General features: G+C 42.4%; 1 protein-coding gene across 1 annotated transcript in view; it reads left to right on the top strand.

Moving 5' to 3' along the window:
- Positions 1–23,486, top strand: part of LOC136877068 (sodium/hydrogen exchanger 9B2) — a 76,944-nt gene that overhangs the window by 32,780 nt on the left and 20,678 nt on the right. Inside the window, exons 5-7 of the mRNA XM_067150885.2 lie at positions 8,149–8,324; positions 14,365–14,471; positions 18,948–19,112. Of these exons, the coding sequence (XP_067006986.2) occupies positions 8,149–8,324; positions 14,365–14,471; positions 18,948–19,112 (448 nt within the window). The remainder of the gene's footprint in view (positions 1–8,148; positions 8,325–14,364; positions 14,472–18,947; positions 19,113–23,486) is intronic.

Genomic DNA, 23,486 nt, shown 5'->3' with positions numbered 1-23,486 from the left:
ATCCTAAAATAATGCTGAAGAGGCACTACAGCACACAAAAATGACACATCACAAATAAGGGATTCAGGATCTTTCATATTATATCGTGATATTACAGTCTTTAGAACTCTTTGCCAACAACTCTGCTATTGAGCTGTCGGACAGAAACATTTAGAGGAAGTTGAAAGCCTATCGATAATAATTTGGAAATGACATTTTGTTGCTATCCTTGACATTTATTACACTGTAACTGTATATGATTTATGGTGCCGATATAATAAGTAGCGAGAATGATTGCTGGTACAAACAGGTGGGAACAATGGCAGGAGGGTACTCGGAATGAGGTGATAAAGGCTAAGTTAGGAATGAACTCGATGGATGAAGTTGTACGCATAAAACGGCTACGGTGCTGGGGTCATGTGAGGCGAATGGAGGAGGATAGGTTACCTAGGAGAATAATGGACTCTGTTATGGAAGGTAAGATAAGTAGAGGGAGACCAAGACGACGATGGTTAGACTCAGTTTCTAACGATTTAAAGATACGAGGTATAGAACTAAATGAGGCCACAGCACTAGTTGCAAATAGAGGATTGAGCGACGTTTAGTAAATTCACAGAGGCTTGCTGACTGAACACTGAAAGGCATAACAGACTTTAATGATAATATATGAATGAATGTATAATTACCACAATTACACAAGGTGCAATCCTTAATCTTTAAAGGATACAGGTGTTCCGGTGTACGGGCATGATTCGAACGAACTCTTATTATAGTAGTTATGTGACGTCTAGCGTGCTGTCCTTTTGAGAACGATGTTTTATTGGCGCTTTTGCTCATTCCAAGTTCTCGGATAAATGTCTTGAACTGGATCCAGATATCATTTTGTGGGATTGCTATATGATACTGTAGACCTTGTCCATCAGCTGCCTCGTTTGCTAGTTTATCTGCCGTGATATTTCCCGCTATTCCAGAGCGTCCAGGGATCCACGTGAATATTACTAAACGATTTTGGATGGTTACATCATAAATTAATTTTCTTATGTTTTCTATATACCAATTTTTAGTAAGTCTTATTGGGAAACAGTTCGTCCCTTGAAACAAAACTGTATGGACCAACAATAACAGAATGTGGAAAAGGAATTGTAGAGTGTGCGTGGTATCGTCCACAGAAATATCAAGCGGGAGGGAACACTGTTTTCCATGATAAGTGGTCATGTGTCGCACTGAAAATTTTGTAGGAGCAGGGTAGGCAACCCGTGCTTCAAGGATGCGATTGATGTCATAAGGGGTACCTACCATGGATAAAGGACGTTTCTTAGTACAATGTATCTATTTGCTCCTGCTGCCAAAATGATCACATCTCAAATAATAGAAACAATTGTGTTGTTTCATTTTGGACTTTGCAATCATTAGAGAACATTTGTATTGATGTCCCACACGTCCCTAATACCGCATGTTTCGTGCCCTTCCTGCTCGTTCAAGATACCGAAAGCAGTTTGCTAATCGGCACGAATGTTTGGGGCTAACATCTACACTTCTGGCAGTTCGAGCATCTGTTACAAGTCTTCAGTGAACCTCATACTTTATTATTTCATTTTACACGCACCGTTTTCTGAAAAGAAAGTATATAAACTTCGGCAGTAAGAAACATTTTTTCTTAAAATTTTGATTTAGTAGCCTAGTTACTAGTTATATTATCGTAAAGCATTGAAGAAAATTGTAATATTATTCGTCTTATAGTTTATGGGACATCTTTACTGTAGACTGTTGTGCCCTTCAACATTCAATCTGCAAGTCTGCAGCTCTAAAACTCTCATCATTCAATCGTTAAAATATGAGCCCAACTATCGTTTTCTCGTTCACCTTCTTCTTCTGTTACCCTCCGTGACCGAGTTCATTATTCTCTCAGGTAGCGTAACCTCCTCCACTCGCCTCACATAACCATACCACCGAAGCTGGTTTATGCACATAGCCTCATCAATCGAGTTCATTTATAACTTATCCGTTATCTCCTCATTCCGAGTACCCTCCTGTCATTGTACCCATCTGCTTGTACAAGAGATAATTGTTGCTAATTTATTGTTTGTTACTCCTAATTTATGAATAAGATATCTTAAGTCGACGTAGCTTTCACTCCCATACAGAAAAGTCAGTCTGAAAATAGACCAAGGATAAGGATAGTTTTATGCCTTTGCTGGCAGGACTTAGTGTTTACAGTGCACTATGTCTTCTGGTATAGGCTAGAGCAATCTTGTTACTTTCATTGATCTGTCGCAGCTTTATCCTTGGCTTTGACAAAATAAAAGTGACTGAGGTAAGAGTGATGCTAGTAATGCCATTCCTTCTGCAGCCGTCCCTGCTATGAATGGTGTGAAAATATTGCTCATAGGGTCGGTTGGTGCATGCATTTCAGTGGGCTTCGCAGACTGATATGTAATAGCAACTTCTGGCTCAGTGGGGAAAGCAACGGGAAACTACCTCACTCCTCATTTCCCTAGTACGCCTCTTCAGTCATGCCTAGGCCATCTATGACAGCTGATGGCGGAGCTGTTGAGGATCCAACCAGCCTTCGGGCTGAGGACTAAACATACAACAAGGATAGTTTTGACTCCTTTGAAACATAATACAGTTGATTACAACTTTGTTGCAGTTTGATTCAGTCTCATTATACTACATCAATTTCCTAAACACTTCAAAATGATCAACCTGTTCCAGTTCTCTTAGCTTCTTGGTTATTGACGTAATTTCAGTCTCTGAAATTATTGTTATATATCACACTCACTGCAACTACAGTATTTTCATGGTCCAAGATATTATACTGTAGTCTTTCAGCACAATCTGACAACGTCGCCGACATCGCCCGAACTGCTTAATATATTTCTACCAACTTGATTTCCTTCCAGCCATTTTACACTATTCAGTAAATTATCCTTGTAAACAATAAACAACTAAGGTGAACGATTAGAGCCTTGTGTAACTCTTTTAACTACTTTGAACCAAGAACTCATTCTACCATCAATTCTCACCATGGCCCAATTGTCAACATAAATGTTTTTGCCTGTACTAATCTACATATAATCCCTCAGTACAGCTAACATCTTTTCCCTGGGTGCTCTGTCGTATGCCTTCTCTAGATCTACGAAACATAACCCTCCATTCCAGTCGTAACATTTTTCAGTTACTTCGTGCATACTGAAAATATGGTCCTTTCAACCACTGATCGCATCTTCCTTCCCAAAATGCCAGTCGACATATCGCTAAGTATAATGATCAATGAAATACCTGGATAGTTGTTCCTATCCTTGCTGTTCCCTTGCTAATAGATAAGGGCAATTACTGTTTTCGATCAGTCACAAGGTATCTTATTAATATTCCATGCTAATGCTATGACTCTGCGAAACATTTTCATCCCTACCTTCCCAAAATATTTTATAATTTTCAGGTCTAATTTAATATATTCTCGCTGATTTATGGCTCATTGCTTCATTACTTTATTGACCATCACTGCCATTACTGCTGTCCTTCCTTCGACTTCAACAACAATATTTCCTTTTACATTGGGAAGATTTTCCAAATATTCCTTTTCAACTATCTAGTGATTTTCTGGGATCTGCTATGAGTTCACGCAATTTACCCAAAATGCTATACATGTCCTTTTTCACCTCTCTTTGTATGATTCTTTATTACTGTCTACAACGGCTTCCCCGTCGCTTGAACAAGTCTTCCCTGGTTATTACAGAAATCTCCTACGGTTTCTTCTTGGACTCTAAAATTACAGTCGAACCTGGTTATAACGACTCCGAAGGGACGGCCAATAAAGGGTCGTTATAGGCGATAGTCGCAAAAACCGGTCTTTTGTTTGTCTATTTATTTATTTTGTTGATAAAAATGTCATCTATAAGTTTTAGGCTACACATTTACATGGGTAATGAACAGAAAAAAAGCAAAAACTGCAAAAATCATAAGTGAATCAAGTACTGTATTTGTGGTGTGGGGCTGAGAAAAATTTTTCTTCTAATGTTTCCACAGTACGCACAGCAACAATATGCCAGCAAAATATAAAATATTAAGCGAGGAAGGAAGTAGCAACAATGTAAAGTGATCAATAATGTCGCACACGGTCTTTGATAATAAATGAGATGTTCTCTCCGTCGTTCCAAATTCTAGAAATCGCTCACTGTGATACGCCCAATTCCTTTGTGATGCTGACGTTTGTATCCCCAGTTTTTAATCACCCATATTGTGTTTGACTTTTCTTCATTATTAAACACAATGCCTGTATGACCCAGTAAGTAGGACACTTCCAACATCTTTTATAAGGTAAGATTTAATATAAGATTGTATACACGCTTGAAAGTAGGGCGGCCGCGGCTGAGGCAGCTGCCGTATTGCAGAGTAGCAAACACCGTGCGTTCGTTCGAGTTTGTATGAGACACCCTGTATAGCCTATAGTTCACCCTCAGCTCAGAATCTTTATATAGACAAAGTGGTCTCAAGAAATATTCTTTAGGTCACGGAAGTAATGGTAATTATTGTATAGAAGAAGCAAGTCGAACAATGAAGATAAATTAGCGCTTGTAGATTTTAGTATAATGCCTGGTGCAGTGGACATGGCATACGCTAACACCAGATTGCGATGAAGATAGAGTTCAGATACACTAACCTATTTCTGTGGGACTCTGAAAAAAACACTTGCCAGAGGGAGATTGATGGGAAAGCTAAGAGAGAAGTTCTTGGAGGCGATGGAAAGGATTGGAATACAATACACCCTTCTATAATTTCATATCACCAGTGAGTCTTGTTTTATTGAAAAACACATTGTTTTATACACGCATTGAGTGGTATTCATAATAACCATATTATAAATGTTTTCGCCTATTAACACATTACAAATTATAATTTGATATCAGCAGTGTTTTATGTGCATTTTAGTAGTTATAATAATTTTTAGGCCCAGATGTTGAACACCACAACACACATTCCGCGCGAAGGATGGCAACACTGTTTTTACGTGTTGATACTGCTATCGGTGTGGTAGGAGAACTGCATAGTGACAGTGCACAGGTGCACGCAGTTGTTGGGCTATGTTTTTGTTGGTGTGCTGACTGATCTAGTGTGTTCGTCCAGCTGTATAGTCGTCCCCGTGTAAGGACGTACCCTAAGGGTGCAATCTTACCCTTTCTCCCCTGTAATATTAAGGTATTGATTTATAGTGACTTTTCTTGCTGTTGGGTCTTTTTCAGTGTCGGTAACCATACAGTTTAGGGACCCTACTTGCCTATACGACGTCTTACTGTTACCGTTAATCTGGCACGTTGGCAACGTTCAGTATCTGTTCTAGCGTGAATTGCGTGTTGCCACCGCATTGCCTTTAAAGTCACTAGCGATACATTTGCGAGAATATTTAAAGTATATTTTCTTTTTCTGTGGGATTGTAAATCTATCTGGCTAATACCAGGTAAGTAGAATTGTGGCATGTTCGGATAATGCATTTAATAACATAGTTTGTGTGAAATGATGAGCACATCATTTTACTAATTACGTTCCTATTTCGTCCCATACTTATACGCACAGAATTCGATTGGGATGTCTAAGAAGGAAGAAAAATCTGCAAGAACTCCTCCGAAAAGGAAACCAAGGTTACGTCCTTTACAAGCATCAGGTCAAGAAATGCTTGTACATTGCTACGAGCAATTGAAACACGAAGACGACGAAGAAGGTATCAGTCGTAGTGATACGAAGCTAATGGCAAGAGTTGTATTATTAACTGGGGTAAGTGTTCGTTTTTATCTTGTTTCTATGATAAGTTTCTGGCATGATAGAAATGGACGCAAGCAAATAAAAGCAGAGAAGTATGGTTCGTTTTCTGGTGCCGCAGCACTACGAAGATATTTGGCAGAAACGGCGACGCGCCATAAAGTCAAATCGCCCTGGAATGCTGTCGGAAGGAGTCATCCTGTTTCATGATAACGTTCGCTCCCATACTTCCAATCGGGCGAAGGCTACGCTTCAGCGATTCCGTCGGGAAACACCTCAACTTCCTCCGTAAGCCCGGATATTTCATCTTGCGATTTTCACATTTTTGGCGAACTGAAGAAATACCTTCGTAGATGTCGGTTTCATTTGGACAAAGAAGTGCAAGGATGGGTGCGGTTGTAGATCCATCACTAACCTACTTCTTTCTACAAAAGTGGAATTGATCGTCTCGTCTCCCAGTGGGGAAATGTATTAACGCTTTTGGTAATTACTTTTGAATAAAACCATTCCATGGTCACGTTGTAGCGGGTGCTCGGTTTTCATTTGACTGTCCCTCATACGTACATACCAGGACAAACATATATTCGTTGTTTACAATAGTGCTTATTTTTGTATTCTATTTTCCTTAGTCACATATTTTTTATTACAAACAATAATGTCGTTATCTTTCCCAGAGATAGTCATACTTTGTGTCTGTTTTCCTAACTACACAGTTCAAAAAATTAGGGGAACATGTCTTTGAACGTATGCCATGCTCCACAAAACAATACACCACACCCAGGTATATTACCAACTAAACCTTTACCGTTGAAGTATACAAGAGAACATCGGCGGATGCGCGTTCATTTTCAAAACACAGGCGGAAATGTCCAAATAGGGGCGGAAACAAAGTGATAACAGTCCTCCACGGTGGATTTTTACCACAGTTGGAGAGCTTCAGTATGGTGTATGTCGTCCACGAGCATTTATCACAGCTTGGAACCTACGTGGCATGCTCCCTATAAGTCGACGAAGGTCACGTTGCGATATCAGATCCTATTCTTCAATGAGAGCCTGTTCGAAGTCTTGGAGAGTCTGTGGTGGAACAAGACGCCCACGAACACTTCTGTCAAGCCTATCCCATTCGATGGGATTAAGGTCGGGACTCACTGCTGGCAATTCCATATGTTGAAAGTCCAGTTCTCCCAAGGCAGCTCAGGTGATGCGCGCTGCATGAGTCCTGGCATTGTCGTGCATAAGTACGAATTCAGGACCAACACCGTATGCAGCAACTAACACATGCTGTAGCAGTATCTACTCGATGTACCCCTCAACGTTAAGATTACCACGGACGACGACAAGATCCGTACGACCATCCACACTGATGCAACCCCACATCATCATATAACCTTGTCTGAATCGGTCGCCTTCCTGGACAACATTTGGCATGTACTGCTCACCACGGCGTCTCCATACACGTTGGCGTCCATCACGCTGTGTCAGGGGAAATGTGGACTCGTCTGTGAACAACACAGGTCTCCATTGGCGAAGTTGCCTGTTGACGTGGGTACGGGCAAACAGAAGGTGAGCTGCGTTAAACGGGGCACTCAAACAGGATGTCTGGGGACACTTCTCTCAACCTGTTCTTTACTGTCTGGTCAGATATCGTGACTCCAGTGACCTCCGTGAGGTCCTGTTGCAGTTCTCTGGCAGCTGATGAACTAAGCCGCAACGCACAGATGGTCATATATCGGTTATCCTGTGGGGTTATCATGCGTCCACGACCTTGTCCAACCCTCCTTGAACTGGCCTGTCTGCTTGTAGCGATTCTACAAGCATTGAATGTCTGACGGAGAGACATTGATATCCACAGCAACACGACGAAAAGTCCATCCTTCCTGGATCAAATTGACGGCGCTTGTGACTTGAACCTTGTTAAGATGTCCCATGAGATGTGCTGGTTTACATACAACGTGCTCAAATGACCGCAGTAGTCTGTGTATCTCACAACGACACGCGGACTCACCGCTATTCACTTTGTTTTGAGGTGTTACCTGACAGTTTAATGTATAGAGTACAACTTCGATTTGACATACCCTGAGTAGCTAAGGTCGCAAGGTATGCTCTACGACCATTGGAACACCATCTACCAAATTAACGTTCACATACCAGACGTTACAAAACATGTTCCCCTATTTTTTTTTAACTGTCTATTTTAGCTTTGGATTGACTTCTAGACTTTTGACTCAAAGTAGTTGTAAACCCGTACAGACTCTTAATGCAATCCTAACTTCGTCATTTTCTCCTTTATTAAAACTATGGTAGTGGAGGAACGTTCTTCTTTGAAAGGATAAAAAAATGGAATGTTGAGCTTCCTTATCACTCCTCATGTTTCACTTACAATGTAAATCAATGAATGATAACTATTTGCAGGGCAGTAATGGGAGCTATCTCTCCCGCTGTGGTCATACCCTGCCTCTACAGCCTCCAGAGGAGGGGCTTCAGTGTCGACAACGGTATCTCAACTCTCATCATAGCAGCTGCCAGTCTGGATGACGTTGTGGGCGTGTCTCTCTTCGGTGTTCTCATCAGCATCATATTTTCTTCAGGTGTGATAAATTATCAGTCTGTGGCCTCTCACTTCATAGGATTTTTGAGTTGTCTCAGCAAATTTTAGTACACCTGGACCGCAATGCATTGTTAAATTCTTCGATATGGGACAAAAATAACGGACTGAATTACTTCCTCCGGAATTACTGCATCTTAAGGGCCAGTTGTTCCACATCTCATGCTAGTTATTCAATACATGTATCGAGATGAGTTATTGGACTGGTATAAAGTTGTGATGTGGGGAGCTTCATTGTGCTGAATGTTTTCCGTGAGTGAGACAACCAGTGTAGTTGAGCAATCATGAACGATGATCTCCCCATCACCACTTCACATTAAAACCAATATATCTTCAAATCATAACGACTGGTCGACAGTGCTTCTTGTCGGCACGTTGTGGCACACGATTGCGACGAATCATTTGTCAAAGACAAACATTGATTCATCACTAAATAGGACGTGATGTCATCAGCCTGGAATATTTGCTTCAGAATCATGAGCTCGTAAGCGAACTATTAGTGACACTATGCTGCGTAACGCGCGACAATACAGTTCATCGAATTTGCTCGGGAGTCACTCTAGGTCATCGAAATGATACGCCGAATCTCCCCCACTGTTGTTCGTCGCACACATGCCCACAGCTCCCATACATGTTGAACTGCAAGTGCACGATGTCCAATACTACGGCGCAATCCTAAGTGAAGTTCTCGGTTTGAAAGCCTTATTATGAGCGAGTTGTGACAAGACTAATGATAATTGACCGAACATCTCAAGAAACGTTTAATTTCTGTGCCACCGTTCCATCCTCGTGGCGCTGGATTCCGCCAGGTGCCGGTCCAATCGCATAGTCGAAAATAGTGGTTAGAAGGTATCAGGAAACATTCTTTATTCTCGATTACCATGTAAACAAGTCTGTTACCGTTATTTAACGGTATTTCCGAATAATGTTTGACAGGACGCAACTTACAATTAGTAGATTCAAAAGTGGTATACCCGATTTGAAGCAGCTAGCTGCATTTGTAAGGTAAAGTTAACGGACTGTCTGTCCATCGATGACGTGGCAGTGGAACGTATGCATGCGTCATTTGCAAGGAGCTCTCAGAAGTCCACGCGCCGTGCAAGCCGAGAGTTACAAATTCTGCAGACGACAATGTGGCGAGAGCTACGGAAAAATATCATTATAGTGTTTGCAAACTCTGAAATCACTCAACTTGCCGTTGTGAACACCGTGCACTTCGAACCTGCCACAACGCATGGTACAGGGATTTTTCAAATCCAAATTAGCGACGAACGAACAGTTTACTTATCTGGCCTCGTGGATAGACGTAACATACAGATTTGGGGTGCGGGAAATTCCCCTGCAGTTGTGTTATATGAACGTCCGTCCGCTACACTGAATGTGTTCTGTGCCATTGCACCTCACAAGATTTATGGACCTTTATTTTGTGGAAGCTACTCCCTCTGGTAAAAGCTACCTGGACATCCCAATAGAATGGATTTTTTCACAGCTTTGGGAAAATATTACAGACTTAATTTGTCAGAAAGATGGCGCAAACCCGCATTACGACCGTGCTGTTTAGGACTACCTGAATGCCACTCTAACACAACAATGGAACGCCGTTCAACTATAGATGATAGCGCACTAATGCGTTGGCCGCCACAGTCGCTGGATATAGCCCCATGTAGGGATTCATGAAGTACCATGTTTATCTGGCTGGCCTGCGGGCGAGCATCACAGCCGTAGCATTGCCTGATCCCGACACGTCGGACAAGATGTGGTGATGTGCTCCATGTTGTACAAATGTACATTTGCACTTTCTGTTCACCTGCGTTTCATTAAACTTAAATTTTTAAATATTGAAATCGGGAATATTATTTAGCCCCACACAGTCCAATAATCCTAACTCTGGGGCAGATGCTGGTACTTTGTCCATCTCTATCATCATTATACGTGCCCGGCTCCATGGCTAAATAATTAACGTGCTGATTTTTGGTCCAGAGGGTCTCGGTTCGACTCCTAGCCGGGTCGGAGATTTTAATCTTAAATAGTTAATTCCTTTGGCTCGGGGACTTGGTGTTTGTGCTGTCCCCAACATCCCTGCAACTCGCACACCACACATAACACCATCATCAACCACAATAACACGCAGTTACCTACACATGATGCCTTTGCTGGCAGGACCTAGTGTTTGCAGTGCACTATGTCTTCTGGTATAGATTAGAGCAATTTTGTTACTTTTATAGATCTGTCTCTGTCTTATTCTTGGCTTTGACAATATGAAAGTGACTGAGGTATGAGTGATGCTAGTAATGCCATTCCTTCTGCAGCCAGTCCCTGCTATGAATGGTATGAAAATGTTGCTCATAGGGTCGGTTGGTGCATGCATTTCAGTGGGCCTGGCAGATTGATATGTAAGGAAAGCAACGGGAAACTACCTCGCTCCTCATTTCCCTTGTTCGCCTCTTCAGTGATGCCTAGGCCATCTATGACAGTTGATGGTGGAGCTGTTGAGGATCCAACCAGCCTTAGAGCTGAAGACTGAACATACCTATACACCTACACATGGCAGATGCCGCCCACTCTCATCGGAGGGTGTGCCTTACAAGGGCTACACCTGGCTAGAAATAGCCACATGGAATCATTTTCAAAATACGTTTGAGAAGGAATCATTTCGCGTCATGAAAATAATCTGCACCGCACTTCGTTTAACTAGAGCAGTTTCGTTCGTGGTCAGTGTCTGTTTTATTCCGTCCATCGCTGTATTTATCGTCAAATCGTTACTTTTAAGTACGATAATATACATCTTTAAAGACAACTCAAACGGCTAATTTCTTGATGTTTTAAATTGCATTTTGAGTAATAATTACATTGGAAACCAAAAATAAAGGATATTTCGGCGTTTGATAGTTGTTGCTGAAGCTTATTATTCCAAGATCGTTCCTTCTTCTTCTTTTTCTTCCTCTTAATATGTTTACTCTCCAGGGTCGGGTTTTCCCTCGGACTCAGCGAGGGATTTCACCTCTACCGCCTCAAGGGCAGTGTCCTGGAGCTTCAGACTCTGGGTCAGGGGATATAAATGGGTAGGATGACCAGTACCTCGCCCAGGTGGCCTAACCTGCTATGCTGAACAGCGGACTTGCGTGGGGATGGTAAGACTGGAAGAGGGTAGGAAGCGGCCATAGCCTTAAGTTTGGTACCATCCCGGCATTTGCCTGCCTGCACGAGAAGTGGGAAACCCCGGAAAACCACTTCCAGGATGGCTGAAGTGGGAATTGAACCGACCTCTACTCAGTTGAACTCCCGAGGCCGAGAGGACCTTGTTACAGCCCTCGTACCACTTTTCAAATTTCATGGCAGAGCCGGGAATAGAACCCGGTCCTCCAGGGGTGGCAGATAATCACACTAACCACTACACCACAGAGGCGGACCAAATCATTACTTTTAAGTAGATAATATACACTTTTAAAGCCAACTCAAACGGCCAATTTCTTGGTGTTTTAACTTGCATTTTGAGTAACAAATATACTGGAAACCAAAAATAAAGGATATTTCGGCGTTTGATAGTTGTTGCTGAAGCTTATTATTCTGAAATCGTTTTTTCCTGTTTGAAAGCTGGTTGTAATTATGTTTTAAATGTCGCTCAATACCTTGATTTTCCTGTTGAGTGAAACGGCTCATGCAGGAAGCTTATTAAAATTTTAGTTCAAACTTTGATGAGCAATTAAACATTGTGTGCATTGATTTTAGTCGTTGCTCACAGAATGCACGAGGACGCAGTGAATGGTCCGGTGTATGGGCTCATCCACCGAGCTTCAGACTTTCTGAGGTGGCGCCCTCCAGGGCGGCCGGCCTATTTCAATTCAACCACTGCATAGTCACGAAAGTTGAAAATCTACTGGATGGTTCCTATGGCTGAGAGTCGGGTGACACTGAGACCTTCCACTCGCCAAAGACCAGTGCCAGAATTGTTGGACGTCATTCAGAAAATTGAATATTCAGCCGACAAGGAAACTATCAACTAGGGATCAGAAGTCGGACGCACGATCAAAACAGCCCTGTTCATTTTGGGACATCGATGAACTTCCCGATTCACCCCTTCTCATACTTAAAAATACAATGTTTTGCCCCGTCTATCACTGTATTTGTCGTCAAATCATTACATTTAAGCACGATTATAAGCGGTTTTGAACAACAAATTTACAATTACTTCCAAACTCCTTTCAAAAAAAAAAAAAAACTATCAGAAGATGTACTGTACTTTGCTCAATAAGCTCTGGGTAATATCCGCAAGAATCAGAGTTCGGAGTCCAGCGTACCTAGGTATAGACACTACAATTATATCGTTCACAGACAAATGTTTATTTCTAACAGTGCAGTTCTTCACTAAACGTCGGGACTCAACTCCAGTGCTTCATACTCTAACATAGTTTAAGAGATATCAGGTCACCTCCAATATACAGTTTACATAAGATGGCCGATAGAAACTCATTTCCTTGGTTAAAGAATGGGTCAGTAACTACTTACACTGGCAACAGATGTTAACATTAACATTTTTTTGTGAATATCTCAAGTCAAATATTCAAATACACTGATGGGAAAAATAACCAAACACCATAAAATAAGGAATGTAGAATACGGAAATTTTGGCAATGTCGAGGTGACATATTTAATTGATTAAATGTACAAGGCTACAGGTTAATAACCGCGCGAGAAAAGCCATCGCAAATGTGCCGTGCTGGTCCATTAATTACCGGTGTAATCGCCTGACTGTTGAATGCAGGCATTATGTCATACAGGTGCTGGATGTCAGCTTATGGGATGGAGTTCCGTGCCTGTTACATTTGGTCGGTCTGTACAGGGACGGTTAATGCCGGTTGTGGATGACGCTGGAGTTGTCGTCCAATGATGTTCCATACGTGCTCGATTGGGGACAAATCGGGGGATCGAGCAGGCCAAGGCAAAATGTTGACACTCTGTAGAGCACGTTGGGTTACAACAGTGGCCTGGGGGCGTGCATTATCCTATTGGAAATTACACCCGGGAATGATCTTCATGAATGGCAACACAACAGGTCGAATCATCAGACGGACGTACACATCTGCAGTCAGGGTGCGTGGGATAACTACGAGAGTGCTTCTGCTGTCAGAGAAAATTGCTCCCCAAACCAGAACTCCCGGTGTAAGTCCAGTGTGTCGATGCCGCAGACAGGTGAAATGCAGGCACTGACCTGGCCTCCTTCTAACCAACACACGGCCATCACCGGGTCCTAGGTAGAACCGGCATTCATCGGAAAACACAACGGACCTCCTCTCCATCCTCCATTGAGCTCTCGCTTGACACCACTGAAGTCGCAGACGGCGGTGGTTTGGGGGTAAGTGGAATACACGCCGCAGAGTGTCTGGCTCGGAGCTGTCCTTCAAGTTACTGATTTCGAACAGTTCGTCGCATCACTGTGGTGCCAACTGTCGCTCGAATTGCTGCTGCAGACGCAGTCATACGCCGGTCCTCTCTCTCGTTGGTGCCACGGGGACGTCCGGAGACCGGTCTTCTTGCGACCGCACCTTTTGGTGACTATTGCTGCCAGCACGGATGCACAGTGGGTACATGCCTGCCAAGTCGCTCTGCAATAGCACGGAAGGAAAATCCACCTTCACGTAGCCCTATTATACGGCCTCGTTCAACCGCCGCGAGCTGTTGATACTGGCCTCTCCGTCGTCGTAAAGGCATTCTTGACCCACTTGCTCAGTCCAATCTCACAGCTGTGCAACGTCATGGGGCCACTACTAGCGCCACGCTAATGCGATTTTCGGGCAATTTGAGCCAACGTCATATTTCAGATGTATAAACACGCCTACCAACGTTCGTTAATCTAGCACAACGCCTTCTTGGTGTTTGGATATTTTTTCGCCAGTGTAACTCGAGTCCTCTCAAGGACACAGGGATAAACTTTGAGCCCCATCCACCTCATGATTAAAATTATTTCTTTATTCATTATGTGCCCCTAAATATATTTACTTATCTCTGTACTCTGTTTTCTCCAGGAGATCTGACGTGGCGGATTCTTCAAGGACCAATCGGTTTACTGATTGGGGTTGTATTTGGAACGTCCTGGGGACTCCTCAGTTGGTTCATTCCGCACAGGGATGATGTAAGTAATACGACTCAGTGGATATCTTCGATTCAGGAGGTCAAATGGACTGTATCCCGATTGACCTATCTATGGAATTTGGTAGGTTGGGCAAAAATGAGTATAATTGGTCTAGACAAGAGAATGGCTAGCTACATTTCTAGAAAATAGAACTCAGAGAATTAGAGTAAGTGAAGCATTATCACATCTGATCCTGTAATCATTAAGAGAGGAATTCCTCAAGGCAGTATTATTGGACCTTTATATTTTCTTACATATGTTAATGATATGTATAAAGAACTGGAATCAGAGATAAGGCTCTTTTGGGGATGATGTTATACTCTATAGAGTAATAAATAAATCACAAAATCGTAACTGCACAATTACCTCAAGAATGTTGTGAGATGGACAGAAGGCAATGGTATGATGATATACGGGTTTAAAAGTCAGGTTGTGAGTTTCACAAATAGGAAAAGTCCTCGCAGTTTTAATTACTGCTTCGGTGGGGTAAAAGTTCAGTATGGGGATCACTGTAAGTACTTAGGTGTTAATATAAGGAAATATCTTCATTGGGGGGTAATCAGATAAACATGATTGTAAATAAAGTGTGCATATCCCTGCGCATGGTTATGAGAGTATTTAGGGGTTCTAGTAAGGATTTAAAGGACAGGGCATACAAGTCTCTGGTAAGACCTCAGCTAGAGTAATGGACCCTCACCAGGATTAGTTGATTCAGAACTGGGAAAAATCTAAAGAAAATTAGTTCGTTTTTTTTCTGAGTGAATTCCGACAAAAGAGTAGCGTTACAAAAATTTTGCAAAGTTTGGGCTGGAAAGACTTGAGAGAAAGGAGACTGTTGTGCAGGCTACAGTATAGCTGTTACTTGAATCAGCAACTTTAGAATTTCAACCTATTAACAAATGCACTGTAGACATTACCCGTACTAAACTGAGACACGTTGACAGTGGCGTACATGGCGACCCGATGTAAATTACATGAGGTTGCAAAAATTGCATGTTTAAATTGATAGAAATAATGAAACTAAATAATTATTTCGTTTTGTCCGAATCCATGGATAAATGGCAGCGTAGAGGCCTTCGTTTTAAAAGGTCCCGGATTCGATTTCCGGCAGGATCAGGGATTTTAATCGCGTCTAATTATTTCTTCTGGCTAGGGAACAGGATATTTGTGTTTGTTCCAACACGTTTCTCTTGATAATCAGATAAGACACTACACTTGCAACCACCACAGAAACATGCAATAGTGATTACTGGATCTAGGATTTTTAGGGACTTAAATGTTATCTTAGCTGCCTAAAATAGACTCTCAAACAGGTTCTAAAATACCTTTTGGCAGCTTCTTTTGACGTATAATAATAGGCATCAATTAAAATATCATGCTTAATCATATTTTGCTAAATAGATAATAACTCGTTAGGGGGAAATATAAAACAAGTTTCATTTGTCTCTTGGCTGCAAACGTCACAGAATATACTTTTACCACCCGTTGTGAAATACGGAAACTCCTGTAACCACTTCTTAATTAAAACCGACTTGGAACCTGACACTTTCGGCATAGTTCGTAGTGTGTACTGTACTACTACCCTCAGTTTCAAGGCTGTCGCGCTAGGTGCGCTGGCAATCAGTTTCTTGCGATATCTCGCAAAGTGGCACGTATTCCCTATACTGTATTTGCTATTAACGCTTAAACACCAGGCTCTGGTCATTACGATGATATCAATATAATTATTAGAATACAATATTAACTGACTGGAATGAGACGGTTAAAAGGAATTCTACCATATGAAATGCTCAATCAAATGAAAACGGCAGTTTCACACTTTTGACGAACAGTACTACGCTGGCGTTCTAGTAGTACTAATTTCCAAAGCTGGAATAATCCAGCCACAGACAGCGGTGAACACTGCTCTGCCATTTTCCGTTAAGTGTGCACACTCGTTGTTCTTACCAGCGCCTCAGAGCAGGGATCAAATAACTAGAATACTTTGATGAACTAATGCGTCACATGAGTACATGTTTGAACGGGAGTAATAGCATGCTAACTTCCCAGCTACTTCCCACCAATTTTCAGACAGGCTGTTCTAATCGAGTAGCTCAAGTGGCTCGAAGCATTAATATCATTTATCGGATATGAGTGACAGCAGAAGAGATAATGCAAATCACAACAAACGATAGTCAGTTAATGTTATTGTCGATCAATTTTATGGGCTTTCGATATTGTAGGCCTTCACATTTAGTTTCCTCCCGACTCAGTGGTATCAACGTATCCAATCCTTCTTCCTACTTTCATGAATCCTTCTTATCTTATTCTTCAAACGATCGTTCCTTCGCGTTTTTTAATTGTTATAATTATCTTCGTCCGCCTCTGTGGTGTAGTGGTTAGTGTGATTAGCTGCCACCCCTGGAGGCCCGAGTTCGATTCCCGGCTCTGCCACGAAATTTGAAAAGTGGTACGAAGGCTGGAACGGAGTTCAGTCAGCCTCGGGAGCTCAAATGAGTAGAGATGGGTTCGATTCCCACCTCAGCCATCCTGGAAGTGGTTTTCCGTGGTTTCCCACTTCTCCTCCAGGCAAATGCCGGGATGGTACCTAACTTAAGGCCACGGCCGCTTCCTTCCCTCTTCCTTGTCTCTATCCCTTCCAGCCTTCCCATCCCCCACCAAGGCCCCTGTTCAGCATAGTAGGTGAGGCCGCCTGGGCGAGGTACTGGTTATCCTCCCCACTTGTATCCCCGACACAATGTCACACGCTCCAGGACACTGCCCTCGCTGAGTTCGAGGGAAAAGTCGACCCTGGAGAGTAAGCAGATTAAGAAAGAAAGAAAGAAAGATAATCATCTTCATAATTTTCCTTGTAGATCTGTGTTGATGACCACGTGGTTTTTCACCTTACGACGACCACGACCATCGACAGTTATCACGATTGAACAGTGTTTCTGTATTAGCGATGCTCGGCATTGATATGCTCTAGGCAACAACATTCTAAATTCATGAATATCTCTGTTGCAATAGCCGGTACGGTAAAACTGTGTAAGACATAAATGGTCGGAAATGGTATTCTATACAACTTTAGTTACGTAATATTTATATTTTTCGATGAGACAACTAATGAAATAGACATTTGAGAATTAAATTTTAGGCCTTCCTTAAATTACCATTTCACCCAACGTGAATAAAATAATGTATAGCCTAGAATTTAGTGCCTTATTTCCCGAATTTATGTACCGATTTTCATTATATTTTGGTCACCAATTTTCTCGTGGCTGGGCGTTGATAAGAGCTAAGTAACACAAGTTTAAATTACATAATACGTTTGTTATTATTGGTACGGTAAAACGGTATCATATATAACATTTTTCTGGTCTTCCTGTCTATACGGCACCACTCAATAGACTAGGACATATCTGAAGTGATTAGCTCAGTGGCTTGCCTGGTGCAATGTTAAGGCTGAACCCCGGTCGATCGTGTGTTGAGATTTTAACCCCAAAAGTTGTGGCGCCAGTCGTCGCCTTAAAACTCGGGTCAAAACTAAAATTGGGTGGGGCTGCTCCGTGACCCCAGAAATAGTCTCAACATCTGTCCTGAATTGGTAGCTTGGCGATGATGGAACAAATCAGCAGAACGAGAGACGAAACTACTGAGTTCTCCCGTTGCATACAATTTCTATAATAAATTTCTCTTTCAGTAACATGCAAATATTCAATTCCTTCTTCGACAAAAACAGCCTGTTTATTCGCAGACAATATGCTTGACAAAGGATACTATGAACTTAACTTATTTATTTCGGCGAGTTTCGGTCCTCAAGAAGGAATTACGGCAGATAATCCATTGTGCTAATTATCATTCAACGGTTGTTGACCTAGATGTTAGGGCCTTTGAGTGACAATCGTCATCATTACCGTGTAATTATCCCTCTCCCTAAATGATTCGTTCCGGATTGAAGACATAGACGCAATAATAATAATAATAATAATAATAATAATAATAATAATAATAATAATAATAATAATAATAATAATAATAATAATAATAATACTGTTATTGGCTCACGCCCCACTAACTACTTTTAGGGGTTCTCGGGGACGCCGAGTTTCCGGAATTTAGTCCCGCAGGAGTTTTTTTACTTGCCAGTGAACCTCTACTGACACGAGGATGTCGTCTTTGAGCACCTTCAACTACGACCGGACTGAGCCAGGATCGAACCTGACAAGTTGGGGTCAGAAGACCAGCGCCTCAACCACCTGAGCCACTCATCCCGGCTCACATAGACGTAATTCTGTTGATGTCCATTACATTTCCTATGAGCAATCTGCCGGGTAGGGAGGGGTTTAACAGTCGTTGTCTAAGACACAATGCTAGTAACTCATTCATTGCCATAACATTGCTGTGGTAGGAGATAAGAGACATGACGTTCACGGTCACTGTTAATCCTCAGTTCAAGTCACGGTTACACGTCCTCAAACATGTTCCCTGTTACAGCCCCATGTGACTCCTCTGCGGACGCTGATGTTGGTTGGAGGTGGTCTGCTGGCGGTGATGGGCAGCGAGGCCGTGGGCTACGACGCTGCGGGGACTCTGGGATGTATCCTATCGTCTTTCGTGGCGTGTCACGGCTGGCGACAACAAGGCTGGGACAACGGATCTGTAAGTGTATGTCCATTATCCATCATCATGAAGGGGATGACGGATAATTCAAAAGGTTCCTGCCGTGTTTTCTGAACTTTACTACTAGCAATTTCTTTCCTGATACCCGCTCTAAAGGCCATCACACATAGAAAGCTAAGATAAGCTGCACCAAGCTAAGCTTAGCTATGCTAAGTAATGCCAAGCTATGTTGTGCTACAGTATGTCACGAATAAAGAGCTAAGCTACACTATGCTAAGTAATGCCAAGCTATGTTGTGCTACAGTATGTCACGAATAAAGAGCTAGGCTACAATATGCTAAGTAATGCCAAGCTATGTTGTGCTACAGTATGTCACGAATAAAGAGCTAAGCTACACTATGCGAAGTAATGCCAAGCTATGTTGTGCTACAGTATGTCACGAATAAAGAGCTAAGCTACACTATGCTAAGTAATGCCAAGCTATGTTGTGTACAGTATGTCACGAATAAAGAGCTAAGCTACACTATGCTAAGTAATGCCAAGCTATGTTGTGCTACAGTCTTCTTTCTTCTTCTTCTTTTTCTGCCGCTTATCCCACACCTGTGGGGTCGCGGGTGCGAACTGTGTCGCACATGTGGATTTGGCCCTGTTTTACGGCCGGATGCCCTTCCTGACGCCAACCCTATATGAAGGGATGTAATCAGTATTGCGTGTTTCTGTGGTGGTTGGTAGTGTAGTGTGTTGTGTGAATATGAAGAGGAAACTGTTGGGACAAACACAAACACCCAGTCCCCGGGCTAGAAGAATTAATCAGAGACGATTAAAATCCCCGAACCGGCCGGGAATCGAACCCGGGACCCTCTGAACCGAAGGCCAGTACGCTGACCGTTCAGCCAACGAGTCGGTATGTTGTGCTACAGTATGTCACGAATAAAGAGCTAAGCTACACTATCCTAAGTAATGCCAAGCTATGTTGTGCTACAGTATGTCACGAATAAAGAGTTAAGCTACACTACACTAAGTAATGCCAAGCTATGTTGTGCTACAGTATGCCACGAATAAAGAGTTAAGCTACACTATCCTAAGTAATGCCAAGCTATGTTGTGCTACAGTATGTCACGAATAAAGAGTTAAGCTACACTACACTAAGTAATGCCAAGCTATGTTGTGCTACAGTATGCCACGAATAAAGAGTTAAGCTACACTACACTAAGTAATGCCAAGCTATGTTGTGCTACAGTCTTCTTTCTTCTTCTTCTTTTTCTGCCGCTTATCCCACACCTGTGGGGTCGCGGGTGCGAACTGTGTCGCACATGTGGATTTGGCCCTGTTTTACGGCCGGATGCCCTTCCTGACGCCAACCCTATATGAAGGGATGTAATCAGTATTGCGTGTTTCTGTGGTGGTTGGTAGTGTAGTGTGTTGTGTGAATATGAAGAGGAAACTGTTGGGACAAACACAAACACCCAGTCCCCGGGCTAGAAGAATTAATCAGAGACGATTAAAATCCCCGAACCGGCCGGGAATCGAACCCGGGACCCTCTGAACCGAAGGCCAGTACGCTGACCGTTCAGCCAACGAGTCGGTATGTTGTGCTACAGTATGTCACGAATAAAGAGCTAAGCTACACTATCCTAAGTAATGCCAAGCTATGTTGTGCTACAGTATGTCACGAATAAAGAGTTAAGCTACACTACACTAAGTAATGCCAAGCTATGTTGTGCTACAGTATGCCACGAATAAAGAGTTAAGCTACACTATCCTAAGTAATGCCAAGCTATGTTGTGCTACAGTATGTCACGAATAAAGAGTTAAGCTACACTACACTAAGTAATGCCAAGCTATGTTGTGCTACAGTATGCCACGAATAAAGAGTTAAGCTACACTACACTAAGTAATGCCAAGCTATGTTGTGCTACAGTCTTCTTTCTTCTTCTTCTTTTTCTGCCGCTTATCCCACACCTGTGGGGTCGCGGGTGCGAACTGTGTCGCACATGTGGATTTGGCCCTGTTTTACGGCCGGATGCCCTTCCTGACGCCAACCCTATATGAAGGGATGTAATCAGTATTGCGTGTTTCTGTGGTGGTTGGTAGTGTAGTGTGTTGTGTGAATATGAAGAGGAAACTGTTGGGACAAACACAAACACCCAGTCCCCGGGCTAGAAGAATTAATCAGAGACGATTAAAATCCCCGAACCGGCCGGGAATCGAACCCGGGACCCTCTGAACCGAAGGCCAGTACGCTGACCGTTCAGCCAACGAGTCGGTATGTTGTGCTACAGTATGTCACGAATAAAGAGCTAAGCTACACTATCCTAAGTAATGCCAAGCTATGTTGTGCTACAGTATGTCACGAATAAAGAGTTAAGCTACACTACACTAAGTAATGCCAAGCTATGTTGTGCTACAGTATGCCACGAATAAAGAGTTAAGCTACACTATCCTAAGTAATGCCAAGCTATGTTGTGCTACAGTATGTCACGAATAAAGAGTTAAGCTACACTACACTAAGTAATGCCAAGCTATGTTGTGCTACAGTATGCCACGAATAAAGAGTTAAGCTACACTACACTAAGTAATGCCAAGCTATGTTGTGCTACAGTATGTCACGAATAAAGAGCTAAGCTACACTATGCTAAGTAATGCCAAGCTATGTTGTGCTACAGTATGTCACGAATAAAGAGTTAAGCTAAACTATGCTAGGCCGCCGTTTAAAGATGGCGGATTAATTGAAGAGGAGGTTTTTTGATTGGCTACTGTCGTGGAAAGATGAAGAAATATATATTTACAACTTGCTTTATGTCGTACTGACAAAGATAGAGACGATGGGATAGGAAGCGGCCGTGGCCTTAATTAAGGTACAACCCCAGCATTATCCTGGTGTGAAAATGGGAAACCACGGAAAACCATCTTCAGGGCTACCGATAGTCGGATTCGAACGCGCTATCACCCGAATGCAAGCTCACTTGATCGGTAAGAGAAAGAAATAGCAGAACATTCCCGTATTTTCATAGACGCATGCATACTGAGCATTCACACAGTAGAAAAATTATGTTATGTACGGAAGGTTTCGTTATATAAACATTATTTTTACTTCTTTACAAAAAATTTCTGCAGATAGTTCTTTTATCCGTGGTGAGAGTTCACTCCACAGCCGAGCAGAATGAGTAAAGAAGCCTCTTTGATATGATGGTGCTCTTGTAAATGAAGGGGAAGGGGCGCACTTCGACCTCTTTGAGCGGAATGATAGTTCAGCTGTATGCAGTTGAAAGGGTTGATGCAAATGTTACCTGCGAGGGACTTTCTCAGAAAAGCAATATCTCTTTGTTTACAGAGATCTGTTATGGGGAGCAGTGACCTAGCTGTATTTAAATGACCGTGTTGAGTAATTAGTCGTTCTGACCGGCGTTGAAATCCCTCTAGTTTCATCATGTTCTGGGATGCCAGGAAGGAAGTTCGTACAATAGTATTGGCCGTACTAATGTCAAATAGGCTATGTGAACTTCTTTCTGGCTCCTAGTAGAGATCTGAGGATGAATGCAAAGACTCTGTATGCTTTGCACCTTATATCCTCAACATGATTGTTTCATTTTAAATTGCTGCAAATGGGAATGCCAAGCAATTTTATTGAGGTGCAAGCCATGAGGTGTTTACCTCACAGAGAAATTTGGTGTTGTAACGGTGATCTTACTCTAGTTAAGCGGATATTTATGTACATTTATAGACATTCTATTTATTTTGCACCACAGAGCCACATTATCCAGATATGATTTAACCTATTTACGTTGTTCTCATTGCGAATGGCTCTGTAAACGATGGTGCCATCAGCGTACTGTACCATAGTAGACGACACACAACCTGATAGATCCAGCGTAAATATCGTGTACAGAAGCAGCCCTATCACACTACCTTGAATCACACCCGAGGTGACTAAAGTTTGGACTGACCTGGCCCCAATGAATACAACGCACTGCGTTCGACCTACCAGGAATGATCGAAACCATACCAGGATTAAGGGTCTGGGGCCGATGACCTATGTCAGGCCCCTTAAGATAACAAGCATCATCATCATCATCGTTAAGGTACTCTTCCCTTCTTCCTCTCTACTGTCCCTCAAGATGGTAGCGTCATACAAAGGGTCAATGATAATGTTGTCCTAACTTCCTTTCCTGGACAATAATAGACAAGTCTGTATTCACTCAAGTTTTCTTCATCCAAACAAACATGTACATTTTCTCCACCGGTGTTTTAAGAAACTCTCACGCTAGCACGTCCATTATCGTCAGATTTTAGATATAGTAGATATTTTAGATTTAGGATCTCAAATGAACTGTATTGCTATTGATCTATCAAAGGTACAGTAAATAATAAGAAACTACTAATGGAAATAAGGGCTATTGGACTAGACTAAAC

Source organism: Anabrus simplex, chromosome 7 (genome assembly GCF_040414725.1).
Source record: "Anabrus simplex isolate iqAnaSimp1 chromosome 7, ASM4041472v1, whole genome shotgun sequence".
Classification (NCBI taxonomy): domain Eukaryota; kingdom Metazoa; phylum Arthropoda; class Insecta; order Orthoptera; family Tettigoniidae; genus Anabrus; species Anabrus simplex.
Note: the sequence above shows the minus strand (reverse complement) of the source record. Positions and strands in the feature narration are given on the sequence as shown.